This window comes from Oryzias latipes, chromosome 9, assembly GCF_002234675.1.
Source record: "Oryzias latipes chromosome 9, ASM223467v1".
NCBI classification, from domain to species: domain Eukaryota; kingdom Metazoa; phylum Chordata; class Actinopteri; order Beloniformes; family Adrianichthyidae; genus Oryzias; species Oryzias latipes.
In genome coordinates this window covers 19,629,303-19,646,449 of record NC_019867.2, presented here as the reverse complement: position 1 = coordinate 19,646,449, position 17,147 = coordinate 19,629,303, and the positions used below count along the sequence as shown (strand labels likewise).

The 17,147-nt window shown below is 39.3% G+C and overlaps 1 protein-coding gene across 2 annotated transcripts in view; it reads right to left on the bottom strand.

The window, feature by feature from the left end:
- The window catches only part of adamts13 (ADAM metallopeptidase with thrombospondin type 1 motif 13), a 19,130-nt gene extending 1,983 nt beyond the window's left edge, over positions 1-17,147 (bottom strand). The window contains exons 1-25 of one of the 2 annotated variants that reach the window (XM_020706117.2): positions 16,973-17,147; positions 15,233-15,299; positions 14,955-15,088; positions 13,799-13,882; positions 13,552-13,676; positions 13,316-13,462; positions 12,236-12,370; positions 11,910-12,060; positions 11,688-11,792; positions 11,437-11,588; positions 11,296-11,359; positions 8,354-8,480; positions 8,121-8,269; positions 5,878-5,998; positions 5,720-5,800; positions 5,465-5,643; positions 5,182-5,341; positions 3,803-3,932; positions 3,556-3,735; positions 1,523-1,721; positions 1,337-1,439; positions 1,108-1,237; positions 834-1,010; positions 553-757; positions 66-342 (exon numbers count right to left, since the gene is read on the bottom strand). In XM_020706117.2, coding sequence (XP_020561776.1) covers positions 66-342; positions 553-757; positions 834-1,010; positions 1,108-1,237; positions 1,337-1,439; positions 1,523-1,721; positions 3,556-3,735; positions 3,803-3,932; positions 5,182-5,341; positions 5,465-5,643; positions 5,720-5,800; positions 5,878-5,998; positions 8,121-8,269; positions 8,354-8,480; positions 11,296-11,359; positions 11,437-11,588; positions 11,688-11,792; positions 11,910-12,060; positions 12,236-12,370; positions 13,316-13,462; positions 13,552-13,676; positions 13,799-13,882; positions 14,955-15,088; positions 15,233-15,299; positions 16,973-17,050 — 3,460 coding nt within the window. In that variant the 5' untranslated portion in view covers positions 17,051-17,147. Of the gene's footprint in view, positions 1-65; positions 343-552; positions 758-833; positions 1,011-1,107; positions 1,238-1,336; positions 1,440-1,522; positions 1,722-3,555; positions 3,736-3,802; positions 3,933-5,181; positions 5,342-5,464; positions 5,644-5,719; positions 5,801-5,877; positions 5,999-8,120; positions 8,270-8,353; positions 8,481-11,295; positions 11,360-11,436; positions 11,589-11,687; positions 11,793-11,909; positions 12,061-12,235; positions 12,371-13,315; positions 13,463-13,551; positions 13,677-13,798; positions 13,883-14,954; positions 15,089-15,232; positions 15,300-16,972 lie in introns of those variants that run through there. The other variant, XM_020706118.1, reaches the window with a different exon arrangement.

The window sequence follows — 17,147 nt, the reverse complement described above, 5'->3', positions numbered from 1 at the left end:
AGTGTTCTTGACAGAGTCACACTTTAAGATCTTAAAGACTATGAAAGAATCATATGGGCACTAACTAGATGCAGGTGTTGGTTGGGTGACTGTTGGGGCCTCAGTTGGAGGTAGATGACCCCGTGGAGTAGAAATGTGGATCAGAGCAGGAGTTGGGTGAGGTCCCCCTGTGATTTCTGTGGTTTCAGAAGTTGCATCTCCGCACACGCCCGTGTAGCAGCCCTGGATGGTGATTGGTTTGGGCATGTGCATGCACAGCAGGGGGCTGAGGGGGGCTGGCTTTGACGGACCCATGCAGGACACTGCTCTGGACTGGATGCCATATCCACAAGGAACTGAACACTGAATGGTGACGATAAAATGTTTTTAGGTGGAGATTTTACAGAAATTGGATTTTTAACAAAGAAGCGCATTTTTGCAGAAGATTATGATGATTTAACTACAACTGCTTTTTTTTAAATTGTCCTGTGATAGTCTTTATAACAATTTTTTTTTAATTCTGTGAATTCCCATTTTAGAGGAACTATTATAATCCCGTCCTGTGAACATCACCTGGCTCCAAGGCTTCACCTCCCACCTGATGGTGCAGACTTGCACCAGACAGGGCACCATTGCTGCAGGTTTGATAGCTGCCTTGCACCTTTCCTCCAGCACCACGTTCTCCTTGCCATGAATATACTGAACGCAAGACACATTTCTCTGAGCTACACCCAGGTCACAGGACGCAGAGCAAGGGGACGTACTGAGCACCTTCCACCTGGATGAGCAAAACTAACGATTAGGTGGTTCTGCCTTTAAGAAAACACTGGTGTGGTGGTTTGTGGGTCATTTACTTAGCAGGGCAGCTGTGAGTGTTACATGCAACCACTGATGGGGGTTTGGGCAAGTCGCTGCAGTTGGAATCTTCCACCACCTCCCCCTCTTCCTCTCTCGCTCCAGCACAGTACAGCACCCTATTGGCTACTCCTCCTCCACATGTAACACTGCAAACTCCTTGCTTATAGCGCCACCTAGTTGTTTAACATGAAGAAACAGCTGAAATGTGCAAATGTGTTACGGCACTACAGTATATATGTAGCTTAAATACATGATGTCACGATGTCTCACTTTGGAGGACAAGGCTGTGTGCCACATATCTCAGCCTGGGGCTCAGGTTTGGTAGAAGCTTCACAGTTAGAGTCAAGGACCCCCAGTTTGGTCTGGTGATCCACACAAGAAGAAAATATCTGCCGGGTTCCTGCATTGCAAGAGTGTTAAGCTTTAAAATACTGTACACAAGAAAAAACATCTATTGTTTTTAGGGGAAAACCAGTTTTTAAAATAACTTAAAACTCACCATTGCCACAGGTCTGAGAACACTGGCTGATAACAGGGCTCCACACATACACAGGAGCCTGTCTGGAGCGTGGCATCAAAGCAGACTTCAAAAAGTGCCCTTCCTGGTCACAAGAGAGACACCATTTCCAAAGGCTTTTTGACAGTAGAAGCATTTAGGAGATATTTTTACCACTTTCTACCTCACCTCCCCCTTTGAGTCCCAGCCGATAGGACAAACGTCAACCACACATGCCACAGAATCAGACGGTTTGACCTGTTTAGCACAGAGACTTTCATGTAATTCAACATCTACACCGTCCTCTGCCCGGACGCATGACACAACACGTTTTGCTTGGCCTGGCCCGCACACCGCAGAACAGTTTGCTGCCTCTGACACACGCCATCTGCAAAGAAAGTAAAGGGGGTTCTAAGATAGTGAAATAAAAAAATTAATGAAAAAAATTGAAACAGTACTAGTGGTTGCTCGGAGCTGATTAAACGTAACGGCAGGCTTATTAATCTTAACAAGGTCTCTTTCAAGACTCTCCTTGTTCATTTTTCTCCTATAATTCTCTAAAAATACATTTTTGTTAAAAATAAATGATAAATCTTTCAATTTTGCATAATAGAAGAAGTGAAAAGTAACAACAAAAGGAGACACTGACCTTTCACCAGGTTAGACAAGTAAAGAAAAAATAAATATATGAAAAACATCATCTCGTATTTTCGATTGTTAACAAAACAACATCTGAACTCAGCAGAGCACTATTACATTTTTAAGACCACGGCAATAAACAGTCTTTGTACGTTTGAGAACTAAAGCTCATTTGAACATCTTCTAATCCAGTCAGGTGTTTTTTTCCACATCAGCATTCATTTTAGAACTAAGAAATTAATTTTGAAAGAATGAAAAGAGAACAAAGCATTATCAAACCAATGGGAGGAGTAACTGCTCCGCAATGGTGGAGCTGGAATATTTTATAGAGGGGGTGGGAGGGGGCAGAAGACCTTGGTAGGGTGGCAAATAAGGACAGCAGAGTGCAAGGCCATTACAAATGACAGGATCAACAATACATATTTCAAACCATTTTATTACTGAAGCAAATAGTTTAAGGAGCTCAAGATTTGCAAAGCTTGTATTGATGATTTGTAAATCTTTGTCAATAATTGTACTAATATTGACTCAAAAATTGTGTGTGTGTGTGTGTGGGGGGGGGGGGGGTGTCAAAGCTTCTTACTTGCCCCGCCCTGTAGCGTTTCCCACTAAAAATGGGGCTCCTTCTCCTGCTGAACCCTTTGGTAGTCTCTACACTCAATGCTGCATTTGACAATCGTATTCGTATAAGTCATTTAAAATGATGTACGAATGATACAGACCAGCCACAGTTCGATTCAAAATTTAATGTGAACGTTCAAGTTATGAGCTTTGGAATTTGGGGTTTAAGACAAACATAACAAGAGTTCTGACACATATGTGATACTCCTTAAAATAAAGGTTTTCAAATGGTTTTGGAGAGTTTCACCTGTTTCTTAAAATTCATTTTTCAGAACGTTTGAACCGTGTCTTTGCTTTTTTGAGGGATTTATTCGTTTGCATCAAATTTTTTGAATGTTGATCTTTGTAAAAACTGCTTAATCTCAATTGTGATCTTCTTCTTTCTCTTTCGGCTTTTCCCATCAGGGGTCGCCACAGCGAATCATCCTTTTCCACCTCACTCTATCATGGACATCTTCTACCCTAACATTAGCCAACTTCATGTCCTCTGTTAAGACATCCAGAGGACAATCTGTTAAGACATCCAAGACATCCAGAGGCTTAATCTCAATTGTGATATGTGTAGTAAAAACACTCAAAATGTTGTTATTTGACAGTCTAGGGTTTATTTTTGAATTATTACATAACATAATGAAAACATGTCAATTAAAAAAATGGTTTTACCAAAAATATGGTTGTAAGGCATGGTCACAAAAAACTGTTTAAAGATAAATTATTGAAAGTTGTAAAAAGAAAATGCAAAAACCCTGGATTACTAAGGGTTAAACCACTTTAAACCTCTCCATTTAAACTACTTGTTCATCCAGAATCTATTTTCCAACTATTTATTTTTAAACTGATTTACTTGTTTTTTATGTTTCTGTAGACGAATCTTTTATATTTTGGGATAATTGGAGTGTATGTGTTATTGAAACACTTGGATCTGACCTCCTACTGTTGGTTAGGTGGTACATGAACTTTACCTGGCAGGACAGTTTTGTAGGCTGCACTTTTCAGTGGTGGAAGGGGCGTTATCAGCGGAGCACTCAGAGTCTGAAACTTTTACCACATCTGATCCTTGTTTCTGAACACATCGCACGGGACGCACTCGCACTCCTCCGCCACAGGAGGCGCTACAAGTCCCAAACTTTCCTGCCATCCATCTGCAGAAAAGTAAACATTTTACTCCTATTTGGACTAGCAAACAGCAGATCTGAGGTTGTAATTCACCTTGGGGGACAGAATGAGAGCTGACAAGTTGTGGGGAGGGGAGCAGCTGGAAGAGGGGCGGAACAGTCGTCTTCTTTTAAGCGGCTGTTGGTATTTTCATCTACACAGATGTGTATGTGCTTCTGTACACCTGTAAAGATGATTAAAAAAAGAGGGAAAATATACAGTAGAGTTGTAGTCTTAGAAAAAAATTTACAAAAAATTCAAAGGTTGTTATAACAATTGGTGGAAAGATAGATGAAATAAAGAATAAAGCTAGACTTTTGCTTTGTAGCCTTTGTAATAGATAGAAAAAATTGGTTAGATATTGATTCATCATGGATATATTTCATTGGCAAAGACAGAGGTCAAAGGTTTCCTGTAGGTTTTCATCAGGTTTGCACTAGAGCTGCTATTTTGATCCATTTACCCATGCAGATCTTCTCAAGGGTTGTGATGTTTTGAGGCTGTTGCAAGGCAACATGCACTTTCTCCTCCATCCACAGATTACTGTATCTATTGGATTGAGGTCCAGAGACTGGCAAGGCCACTCCAGAACCTTGAACCTTTTAGGTAACCACCCCGTTCCTGTTATATTTGGGATATTTGTCATGCTATAGAAGTTCCAGCCACGTTTCACCCTCAATGGTCTCACTGATGGAAGGAAGTTTTTGCCAAAAATTTCTCCATGCATGGCCCCATTCATCCTTTGACATGTCCCTTTTGCAGGAAAGCAGCTCCAAAGCATAATGCTTCGCTGCCGTCATGGTGGGCCGCTCAACATTCTTCGCCATCCAAATACGGCGAGCGGCATTTCTACCAAAGTGTTCCATTTTGATCTCATCTGACCACATGACCTTTTCCCAATCCTCCTCTGAATCATCCAGATGGTCTCTGGTAACCTCTAGACAGACCTAGACACGTCCTGGCTTAAGCGGGAGGACCTTTGGAGCTCTGAAGGATTTAAATCCATCATGGAACAGACTATAGTAACCTTTGTTACTGTGGTACCTGCTCTCTTCAGGTCACTGACCAGTTCCCCCGTGTAGTTCTGGGCTTTTTCCTCAAGATTCTCTAGATCAGTTGTACACTCCACCAGGTGAGGTTTGACATAGAGCTTCCAGAAATCATACAATGTGGTTTCCTGTGTTCTTTGTTTACATTACAGTTGAAGTGCATCTATGATGAACATTACAGACCTCTCATCCTTTTATGGCAGACAACAGAACCAGTGACTGATAAATACTTTGTTGCCCTCTGTAGGCTAAAACCCATTCCTAAATTTTGTATTACCATATTTATTGTCTCATTTGAAAACTTTTACTTCCTAAAATCTATTGTAGCACATTGAAACTATCCATTATAGATGGAAATAAAATACTGTATCCAACATTACTTACCTGCTCCACAGGTCACCGAGCAGGGTGTTGTGAAACGGACCCATTGTCCACTTGGTTTGAAGCTTGTTAGAGGCTTACTATTTTTATTTGGCTCATAAAACTGATAGCTAACATTTGGATTCGTTCTTTCACCATATTCTTTTCCATATTTGCGATAGATCTGAAATAACGAAAAAGATAATGCATAATTTAAGGTTCACACTTAGGTTCTTTTTTTGAGAGAAAGTTGATGTTTTGGATCATGAGTCCTCAGTTTTTTATGACTTTTTTTTAAACTCCTGACCTGTACTTTTATTTCTCGTTGCAGCGGTCCAGGCACCAGCACCTCCTCCATCTCAGGTAGAAGGTCAGGTGTCAGGTGGAGAAGGTACTTTAGATGGTTTTCCAAAAGGGAGGGATGTGTTATGTTCAGGGCCATGCTGCCTTTTCCAGACACAATGTACTGATCTCCAATCATTACAGCTGTGGGTACAAAACACGTGAGTGGTTAAAGACGTTCTTCATGACTCAAAAATGTGGTTGCAGCATGATTACTCACCCGTATGGGTGAAAAGAGGTGCCCTGTTGACAATATGAACCTGTGTGGCATTCACTGGCAGAGTCAGAAAGGTGCTGTACTCTGAAACATCAACATTTTTAACCATTTGAAGCAATTATGTTAGTCTATCTGTTGTAAGAAGGAGTTCATCAACTTACCTTTAGCCTGACCACCAGTGTAGAAACCAGATATCAAACTGCAGGTTGATCCGTCTCCACCACACACTCCGCACACATCGTGCACCTTCCCAGAATGCAGCACACCATCACACCCAAACAGCTGTGCAGAAATCAGGCGACTAAGTCAGGAGCCAAATGGGACTCCAAACATTTGTAATGTACAATGAAACAAATACATATTTGAAGACCCTGTGATTTTGCAAGTTCTCCCACTTAGAAATCATGGAGGGGTCTGACATTGTCTACCTTGAGAGACAAAACCAAAAGAAATTGCATGATTTTTATAAAATAAAGGCTTGCGCACACTGCAGGAGGGATTTTGTCCCATTTATCCACACAGATCTTCTCTAGGTCAGTCAGGTTTTATGGCTTTTGCTGAGAAACACAAAGTTTGAGCTCTCTCCAAAGATTTTCTATTGGGTTGAGGTCTGAAGACTGGCTTTGCCACTCCAGTACCTTGATATGGTTCTTATGAAGCCACTCCTTGGTTATCCTGGCGCTGTGCTTCGGGTCATTGTCATGTTAAAAAGACCCAGCAATGACCCATCTTCAATGCTCTAACTGAAGGACAGAAGTTCTTCTCCAAAATCTTGCAACACATCGCCCTGGTCATCCTCTCCTTAATACAGTGTAGTCGTTCTTTCCCATGTGCAGAGAAACACCCCCATAGCATGATGCTACCACCCCCTGTTTCATGGTAGGGATGGTGTTCTTGGGATGGTACTCATCATCCTTCTTCCTCCAAACACAGCAAATAGAATTAGAACCAAAAAGTTCTATTTTGGTCTCATCTGACCACATGACTTTCTCCCATGACTCCTCTGGATCATCCAAATGTTCACTGGCAAACGTACGACAGGCCTGGATGTTCTGGTTTAGGAATCTGCCGCGCCGTGCATGATTTCAAACCATGACATCTTAGTTTATTACCAACAGTAACCTTGGAAACAATGGTTCAGGTTCTATTCAGGTCATTGACCACATGGGGGGTCATTGACCCCCCATGTAGTTCTGGGCTGAGTCCTTGCCCTTCTTAGAATCACTGAGACCGCACGAGGTGAGATCTTGCATGGAGCCCTAGTCTGAGGGAGATTGACATTCATGTTTAGCTTCTTCCATTTTCTAACAATGCTCCAATTGGGGATCTTTTTTCACCAAGCTGCTTGGCAACCTCCCCATAGCCGTTCCCAGCCTTGAGGAGGTCTACAATTTTGTCTCAGGTGTCTATGGACAGCTCTTTAGCCTTGCCCATTTTAGTAGTTGGAGTCTTACTGATTTTATGAGGTGGACGGGTGTCTTTATGCAGATAACAACCTCAAGTATTTCTAATTTAGGATAATAAAAGGGGAATGGAGGTGGACTATTTAAAGCCAGACGAAAGGCCGCAGTGCATCTTTATTGCAGTGCGCTGACACAAATAAATCATAAAAAGTTTATTAATCAATCACAATGTTTATTTCGCCTCCGTCATGTCCGTGGTCCACGTCCAGCCCGCCACAACGCAATGTAAGCCTTACGCAGGAGTTTTATTTCCAGTTACCGGTAATTTATGCAACGATGTCACAATAAAAAGCCGGGGAACTGAAAACAGATCTGGGTTTCAAAATAAAAACTTTGCTGTACTTTAAAAATATAACTTTAATATTTTTGGTGCCCTGCTCACGTGATTGTTATTGTTGCACTTGTCCTGCATACTTGTTCTATATGTTCTGTACAATAGAGTATAGAAAAAAAGAGCGCAGATAACACCACCATGGATGAGGAAAGTCTAATTGAGGAGGTTTAGAAACTTGACTTCATCTACAGCACTAAACACGTATTTTACAAGGACACAGTTAGGAAGCAGAGGGCATGAGATTTGATCATTTAAGTGTTGGATGAGCGAGGAGAGCAGGATGAACTACTTGACACAGGGATGACCGGACAAACCACTCCTCCCTGATCCAGGGGGGAGTGGGGGCAGACCAAAGACGCAACGAAGTCGATGTAAATTAACACAACGGAGACACCGCAGTGTAAATTTGGGGTAACAGGTCTTTGAGGGTCAGATCTAGCTGATAAACAGGTATTCAAATACTTATTTGCAGCAGTAGCAAACAAATAAATTATTTAAAAAAAAGATGAAATGTGATTTCCAGAATGCCAGATTGTCTCTACATGATTTCTGAGTGGGAGACTTGCAAAATCACAGGGTGTTAGAAATACTAGTTTGCCTTCTTTACCATGCATTTTCCTTGTACACAAGCAGCCGTGGTGCCATAAGAAGATGGGTTGTCAAACTCACAGCGAGTCCCATCAATGAACTGAACGCCGCGACTCACTATGAAGTTTTCACCATTGGACTGGCACATGTATCTGCACTGCTCATCTCCTAATTGTGATCAAAAGAAGAACAACATGTTAGAGAAAGTGGTTTTGGTTTCTGACAATGAAGGAAGGAATTTTTGGTGCCTACCTTTAACAAAACCAAGAGCAGGGATCCAGGTGTAGAAAGAGGCAGTGTTTGGCAGCAGGTAAAGGGGCAGCATATCTGTTTGGGAACACTGTTCTGCCATGAAATCCAATTGGGTTCGCACACAAGGCTGCATTACATGTGATGACATTGAGAAAGTATTAGAAACAACAACTTTGCCCCACACACTGTTAAAGCTGTTTAAACTCATACATCACACTTTTAAAGTTTAGCTGGCAAAAGGACAAAATACATCATTTTTGAGTTCACTATTTTTCACTATATTAAATAAATGTGTACAATTAAATAAATATATTAACTATATTAAATAGATATATAGGTTGAATAAAAATATTAACTGTATTAAATAAATAGAATAAAAACTCTAAAAGACATGTAAAAAATCAGTATCTAATTGTTTTTGAGACTAACCTCTACAGTAGCCCACATTTTACAAGTCTGGTACTGTTACATTTTTTGCAGTTTTGCTGTTTTACCTGCCTAGAAATTGAAATGACACTTATTATTATAGCTCAGTTGGCTGGGTGTTGGACTGATGTGCAGGAAACCAGGGTTTGCTTCCCAGAGGGTGTTAATGAGCTTCATCCAGTGTGGGTCCATGGGCAAGACTCTTCACACTACTACCTTACTATACAAGGGACCCAAGTCTGTGTATTTTATCCCAGCCTGGATAAAATACACAGTTTCTTTCCTCAGGTAGGACATCCGGCATAAAACTCTCTGCCAAAACCACCAGTCAAAGCTGATTCGCTGTGGCGACCTCTGTAGGGATATGCCGAAAGGTAAATAACAGTATTTTTTATATCCAAACTCATATTTAGTGAAACTTTTTAGTCACAGTCCCATACAGCCATGCACACACACATTCACACACCGATGGTGGCTACACTGCAGAACACTAAAGCCAACCTAAAAGGTTGCCCAAGGAAACTTCAGAACTCGGGTGGGCAAAGCAGAGCTGAACCAGAAATCTTCTGATCAGAGGTCAAAGGCTCTTAGCTCTGCACCGCACCTATCAGCAGATGATTACATGCATGACTTGGTAAACATGACTCAGTAGAATATTATTCTAATGCAAAAGCTTTAGTTTAGAAAAAAAGGAACAAAGGTTTATTCCTATTTATTTTCTAACTGTGGATAACAATAGACATGACCACAGGCTAAGAAGGATTTTCAGGTTTTAGCAGACATTTAAGCCATGTATAAGAGACTTAGTCAAAATCCTTATGGTTTACAAAAATTAAAAATCACAAAAAACAAATAAAAATAAACATCAAAGTTTCATGTAAAAGTCTACATTTTTAATATGGCACAATAGATCCCTTAAAAGTTTTTGAAATGTACATAATCTTGTTATTTCCTTTCAACAAATTGTTGATAAAGTTAGTACTTCAGAATAATAAGAAGTACTTTGTACCAAAAGTAGTTTGCCCTTTTTTAATACCCATTTCTTAAAATGTGATGACGTATGCATTCCTTATTTTAACAAAAACTCATAATGAAAATTAAGTAAAACATAAACTGCTCTAATGAACATTTTCCTTTAAATAACAAACATGTTTATTCTTTTTTTTAAACCTGCAAGTTCCATCACTTTGCTCAAAAATAGATTTTGGACGTAATTAACAATAAAAAAATCTCCTATTGCAGATTTGGTTTTTTGATTTCTTCCCAAAAAAGTGGCAGCTCTGTTTGGGGATGCTGCACTGATATTTCCTAAAAATCTTGCTGTGGTGTGCAGACAATTATTTTTTCTAAAATAGATGTACATGTTAAACACAGACGATTCAATATTTGACTGACAGGTTTTGTAAAGAATCTGTCTTTATTAACTTGATTTTTATCCACTTTCTTACTTTTTCAGTGTCATTTGAGAGAGCACACGGGATCATCTCTTTCCAAGACAAAATGGAGTTTGACACATCCTTTAACTCCATCCATGCTTCACAGCTCCAACTGACAAGCCTGAGCTTTATTAAAATGAGCTGTGGAAGCTGTCAGTTCTCTTATTTAAACTTTATATTTTGCTGACCATATTTGAAAGCCAGAGTTGCCGGAGAAAATCCACACATGCATGAGGAGAACATGCAACATGCTGGGATTCAAACCAGAACCTTTCTTGCTGTGAGGCGAGAGTCCTTCCCACCACCCCACTGTGCAGCTCCTCTTCTATATATGTTTGTATATGTTTATATATGTCTTCTATAAGTATGTTAATTACTCTTAACACCTTTCTTAAAAAGTAATGTTTGCCATTGTTTTTAAAGGGGCCAAAGCATCAGAGTTTTAGAATTTCCTCAACCTCTCTTCCCTGCTGGGGTGCTAAAGTAAATGTAGCTGCCCCTCCCACGCACAATTTGTCACTAATTTATCTGAAAGACAATGTTGAACCGTTGAAGAGTCCACAAAGAGCCATTTTGGTAATAAGTGAGTTTGGTAATAAATGTATTTTCTCTTTAGCATATCTTTCTTACGCTTTTATAAAATTGGGCAGGTTGACTTTCTTTGATGATCATTAATAAGGAATGTTCTTCTCAGTAACTAACATTTATGATATAATGTACATCCTCAGTTACCAATAAAGGAACATTGGCTGGAAGTGAGACCAGAAAAGAATTAAAGTTTGTGTTGGAAATGCAAATTGAAAGAAAAAATAAACAGAAAGGAAATGTTGAAATGTGCTACAGAACTAGATGTCATTTTGAATATGTAATTAGGTCACTGGAACAAAACACAGAACTTTTATTTCGTTATTCTGCATAGACACAAAAGCCTAACTATGTATCAAAACCCTAATTTGGGCTCTTTACGTGATTCTATAACAAATCATTAAAACCTTTGACTTAGAAAAATCCACTGGCTTAATAGCACTGATCTGTGTTGCATTTAGAGGTCTACAGTAAACATGAGCAGTGAGAACTTGCCTGTTGGTTACAAAGTTCAGCCTGAATGTTTGGACCTTTGCAATCAGCCCCTCCAAAAGCAGGTCTAAAAATGAGAACAAGCTTCTTTAAATAAAAGAAGTGAGAAATAAGAATGTTTTGATCCTACAAGACGTTTGTCACCGTGGGTTGTTGCACTGCCGTGTGCGCAGAGTGACCCCCCCACCACATGTCCGAGAGCAGGACGAAAAGTCCGACCAGCTGGACCAGGAGCCGTGAACCACAGCAGAGGAGCCCAGATCCCCCGGAGACACGCAGCGGCCCTTCAGACACCACTGCAAGAGAAGTTTGGAGGAGCAGAGCACTTGTCACTGATACATCTCTGTCATAGTGCCTGCACTGAAAAGACTCACTAAACATACAAGCAGCAGCACCTGGTTAAGAGCACACTCTGTTCCATCCAGCAGAGGAACTAGAAGGCGTTTGCACGAACTGTCATCATCAGGGTTCACATGGCAGGACAGAACTCGACAAGCTGGCTGACAGAGAACAAAAACACATCTATGAACCCAAATGAACCAACGAAACCACATACGTACTAATATTTTGACATGGGATGTCCCCTGAGGGCATTTCTTATATGCCAGGTGGCATACCAGGTCAGGATTAGTGAAGGAGCAGGCTCTTGCAGAGCTGCCAAAAGCTATACGGCACTGGTCATCAATGCCGTAGTACAAGCCAGGCTTCCAGTCCTGCAGGGAGCCCTCCATTGCAGGGACATCTTTTACGCATTCTGCTTTCCCGTCACTTAAAAAAAAACAAAGCAAGAGACGATTCAAGCACACCAATACTTCAGAACCCACTGACAGTGCATACCAGCTTTAAGATTTAACAGGAAAATTGAAAGTATCACTGTTGGCAGAATGGCCATTTAATCGTGATGATCATTTAATGCATTTTCATGCACAGCTGCTCTGAACACCTGAAAAATGTGAGGAATTGCTGTCGGCTACACGCAGACCAGGTCAAATCAACGCTGTTGTAGCCTCCGTCAGAGGCCATCATGAAGCCACTCCTGCTGCAGGTGTTTCCCACGCCGTCGTGGTCAATTCCAAAACTGAGTGAAAGGAAACACGATTTACAAATATGATAACTGGAAGTTATTGTAGAGTAACAACATACAAAAAGAATACCTCACATAAGGAAATATGAATTCAAAATATCATTTCAAAAGCTTGTTTGTGATATTATTGTATCAATTCTATTTTGAGTTATATAGGATAAACTTTTAAAAACGTACAGTTTGTTCATTAGAATAAGAGTCAGAAACAACAATCCTCCAAAAGGAAAAATATTTCCCTACTATACTGCCAATGCAAAGATTGAGGCTGGGTATCACCAATCATTTCCAGGACTAATTCAATTCAACTCACCAGAGCCTGGATCGATTTAATCAACAATTTTGTTTCGCTTCTTTCAATCCACTCGATTTGATTCAATTCAATGTGGAATTTACACAGTTTACATATTTAGACATACTTGCATTAGAAATGCATGAATAATCTGTAGACGTTTTAAAGATATTCCGATTAAACACAATTTTTCATTTGAGTGGGTCTTTAAAGGTTAACAGCTATCTTTGATATTTTCAATTTACATAAAAAAATCTCCCTCCGTTTTTCCCAAATAGATGTATAACACAAAAAAGCTTTTACCTTTGAATCATTTTTCCATGATTAATTTTACACAAATTGAATCTATTGTTATTAATCTGTAATAAAATGTAAACACTGTAAACTACAAAGGAAAGAATGCCCTCTTTTTTGCACATACTGTCCTGTTTGTCGAGTCTTGATGTGAAATGCATGTATGGGAAAGTGCAGCACTAGAGCAACTACCCTATAATTTGAACTACATTATGTTCCCTCAAAATGTTTAGAAAAGTGTCTTAAAACTTCCGACCCCCAAATTAAATAATTATTTAAAGGGCACGCATGCTTTAATGACTATATTAAACTGCATAATACACATTACCAGCAGGTGAAGTCTACTTTTGTTTTACCTGTGGCCAAGTTCGTGAGCAATGGTGATCCCCAGATCAAAGCCCGTGTCCTCTGTGATCACACAGCTCCATTCACTGGAGCAGGCTCCCCCCAGCTGTGCTACTCCTCTGACCTGATTATTCCCATTGGGCAACACCAGATCATACCTGTGTTAAAGCATTACCCGGTTTGTGTGTACACAAAGCACAACAGGTCAACTTGCAGCACAGTCACAGCATACATGGAACCGTCATACCTTGTAATGTAGAGCAGGAGATCAGCGTGTAGGGGGTCTGTGTCATTGGAGGGGTTGATCCTTCTGCCCCAGTCACACACACTTTTGAGAGAAGAAGTGATGTTGTTGGACATTAGGATCTCAGGCTGGAAGAGAAAGCACAGAGATGCCATGTGGAGTAGAAATCATAGAAGCAGAATGAACAAACTAAGAGGCAGTTTGCTATTACAAGGCGTTTTCTGTGGCAAAATAAAAGTCCTTAACTCACTTCTGGCTCTGAAAGGATGATCATGCGAACCAGATGCACCCTCATGTTAGCACCCAGAGTTATATCTCTCAACAGCTCAGAGGCCTGTTAGAAAATTAGAATAAAAAGTTTGTTATTACACTTTAGACTACGGGTCTGCAATCTGTGGCTCTGGAGCCACAAGTGGCCCTGGGACCCCCACTTTTGTGGTTGAAAAATAATAAAATAGTTTTAATTTGAGATGGAAATGTAATTGTCATGACTGCATATGGCTTCAAGTGAAACAAAAAACAAAACAGTCAGATAAGCCAAACTTTATTCAACATAACAGTAATCCAGCCAGGCTCCCGACTACACTACCCACAATGCACTAACAATCCATCACGCAGTGGGCCAAATTTAAAGATTTTGACAGATTTTTGAGCCTCGTGTTCCACGAAAAACTTCAGGTCAGTAAGCACACAGCCAGAATTCCTACTTAAGGCACATCAGATTTTAAGGTGGACTGTCTATTATTAAATAAAATTCAGGGATTTAAAGTACCCCAGCTGGTCTAAAAAAATCCAGCTGGAGTCATTTGATTAGCTCAGATTGGATTTTAGTTTGTTAGATTTAGGAATTTCTGGCAGAAATCCACCAACAACAATAAAATAAACTGTCTATAGTTTTTTTTCACTGCTGACATTACACTACTACTATGTTGTCTAGATTGAGATGGTACAGGGTGTCTTTTTTTTTTTTTAAAGAAACTCACATGAACTTCCTTTAAACATGAACTAGTTCATATTTGAAAAAAAAAAATCTGTTTCTGTTTTAACTATGCAAAAAAAAAAGTTTAATTATATTTATCATATTAGTAACATTAACTTTAATACAAATTTGTGTCTTATTTTTCTAAATGCTGAATTAAGATTTTGTGGTTCTTACTGGGTTGTTGTCAATGAGAAATTGACCCGAATGGGTTTTTTAAATGTTGAAGGTTGCAGACTCCTGAATTAGAGGAGTTAGACTTGAGATCTATAGATGGTAAGGAAAATTTGACATCATGAATTGCGTAAACAAATTCTTCTCCTTCTAATAGACTTCAAATGTTCAGCATCATTTGACCTTTACTCTACCTCCTTTAACACTATGTGATAAAAACACGTGTTTTCTGTCTGTCTGTGCTCAGACTTACAATATTAAGGTTGGTGAGGATGTATCTCTCTGTATCTTGCTTGTGAAACTGCTGCACGTCGGGCCCCACCACCACCAAAAGCTCCAGATGTGTGATATCAGGCATCACAGCAGAGCGATGCAGACGGAAACCCCCTGTGAGAAAAAAGAAAAAGATGGAGGTACATTAGGAAAGGTGAACACCTTACAAGCCCTAATTTTTATTTTTAATAGAATTGATCTTCATTTCATTTTTTAAAAGAACACAGAAATGTGTCTGTGTTTGCTTCATGCACATACCTGAAGTTTCAGAAGAAGAACTTGAGGAAGAAACATGTTTTGGGCTGGTAGAAAGAATAAGAGGTTTCTGAAAGAAAAAGAACACTAAATAGCTAGTGGTAGCCAAAGTGTCCGCTTGTACTGTATACATGTCTACTATAGGTATTACAGGTGAAACTCCCATAGTCAGATTTATCATTAGGTCATAGTGCTAAAATAGTAGCTTTTTCTGTCAAAACAGTCTTCTCAAAATGGATTTTCACTTGCAAAATAGGGGGAATTCATTCGTGGATGTTCATTCTGCAACATCTGCTTTAGATAAATAACAAAAACAGAAAGCTATCCAGTTAGATGGCAAGTGAGCTGGTGTTCTCTCAGCCTTTTTACCTTTAAATTCAGAGATTATCACCTATTTGTCAAATGCATTTCAAAATGCATTTGGGGAGGCTGTAGTGCAAAGGTAAACCTGTGATCAGGAGGTTGCCGGTTTTAGATTCTGCTTTGCCTGCTTATTTGTCTTTGGGTAAGACGCTGAACCCCATATTACTGCTAGTAGTTGGTCTATGACACAAGAATGGAACATGTGACTGTGAACAATCTAATTTTCACATTACGCCATAATCTAGTTTGTTCTCTTAGTCATTTGGTTTTAAACTGAACCTCAATTTGTTCTTTCTGTATTCCAAACTTAAAATATCCCAATACAATACAATACAATACAAATGACAGACTCTACCTGCAATCAATGAACACAAGAAAACATCTACTGATTTTGAATGGCTATTAATAAAGTCAGATAAAAATACTAAGAAAGTTCTCAATCTAACACAATTTGACCACTTAATATGAAATGAGTGATGTTTGTTCTGTGTATAAGCATGGAGAAGCCTGATGTTGGCCAACATCTAAAACTAACCAAAGCAGGAACTATACATAGTGCTGGCAAGCTCTTTTTCTACTTTACAATTTCCTTCATTCATTTATTTAAAAAGTACAACCCCAGCTTCTTTTTTGCAGATTTCTTTTTCATTGTATTACACAATAATTACACAACAAACCTGAAACTGTCCGAAATCTCAATTCCATGTGGTAAATGTTATCAATTTTTTAACTGCAAAAATCACAATAAATTGAGATGAAACAGTTTTATGCTTTATAGCAAAAGAGCAAACATGCAAAGACAACATAAAAATGTATAAATGCACAAACAAGTCAAATACAAGGTCAAAATACTGTAAAAAAAAACAATAAAAAAAAACATAGGAAACTCCTTTGAACACAAACCACAAAATTCCAAGGATTTATTCCAAAACCACAAATTTCATTCCCATTAAACTCTGAATTACATCAATGCTAAAGGGGGATCCGTTTCATTTCTGTCATTGTAATTAGCCAAAGCGATTGGCAAACCCACTTCTGCTGGAACACTCATGATTAATTTAAAAAAATAAAGTCAGGGGAAATAAAAGCATTAATAAAATTTGAAAAAAGTAGAACCACTTAAAAAGGATTTTAAAAAAAAAAAAAAAAAAAAAAAATCATATACCATAACTACTTAAAGTGACTTCAAAAGGTGTACTTGATACTTAAATGACCTGACTTTGTAATGCAAATAATAAGGATATATCACATAATAAAAGATTCTTGATGTGGTTTCTTGATGACCAACTTTTTACAGTTGAAGAGTTCAGTGCACTTTGTCAACCTAACGGCACATTCTGCTGTCCCAGACCTCCTTTCTGCCAGTAAGTTTCCACCTACCTCGTCTAGTAGAGTCCCCCTGAGAGCATTGAATCCAGGCCACAGCAGCAGAAAACACAGTGGAGCCATCAAAACCATGGCTGCCCACTATCTGTTTGTGAGTTTGTTTTGTTTTAATGAAATCCTCACTTGCTCATACAGGACAGAGCCCAGCACAGGGGGCTATGAGAAACAG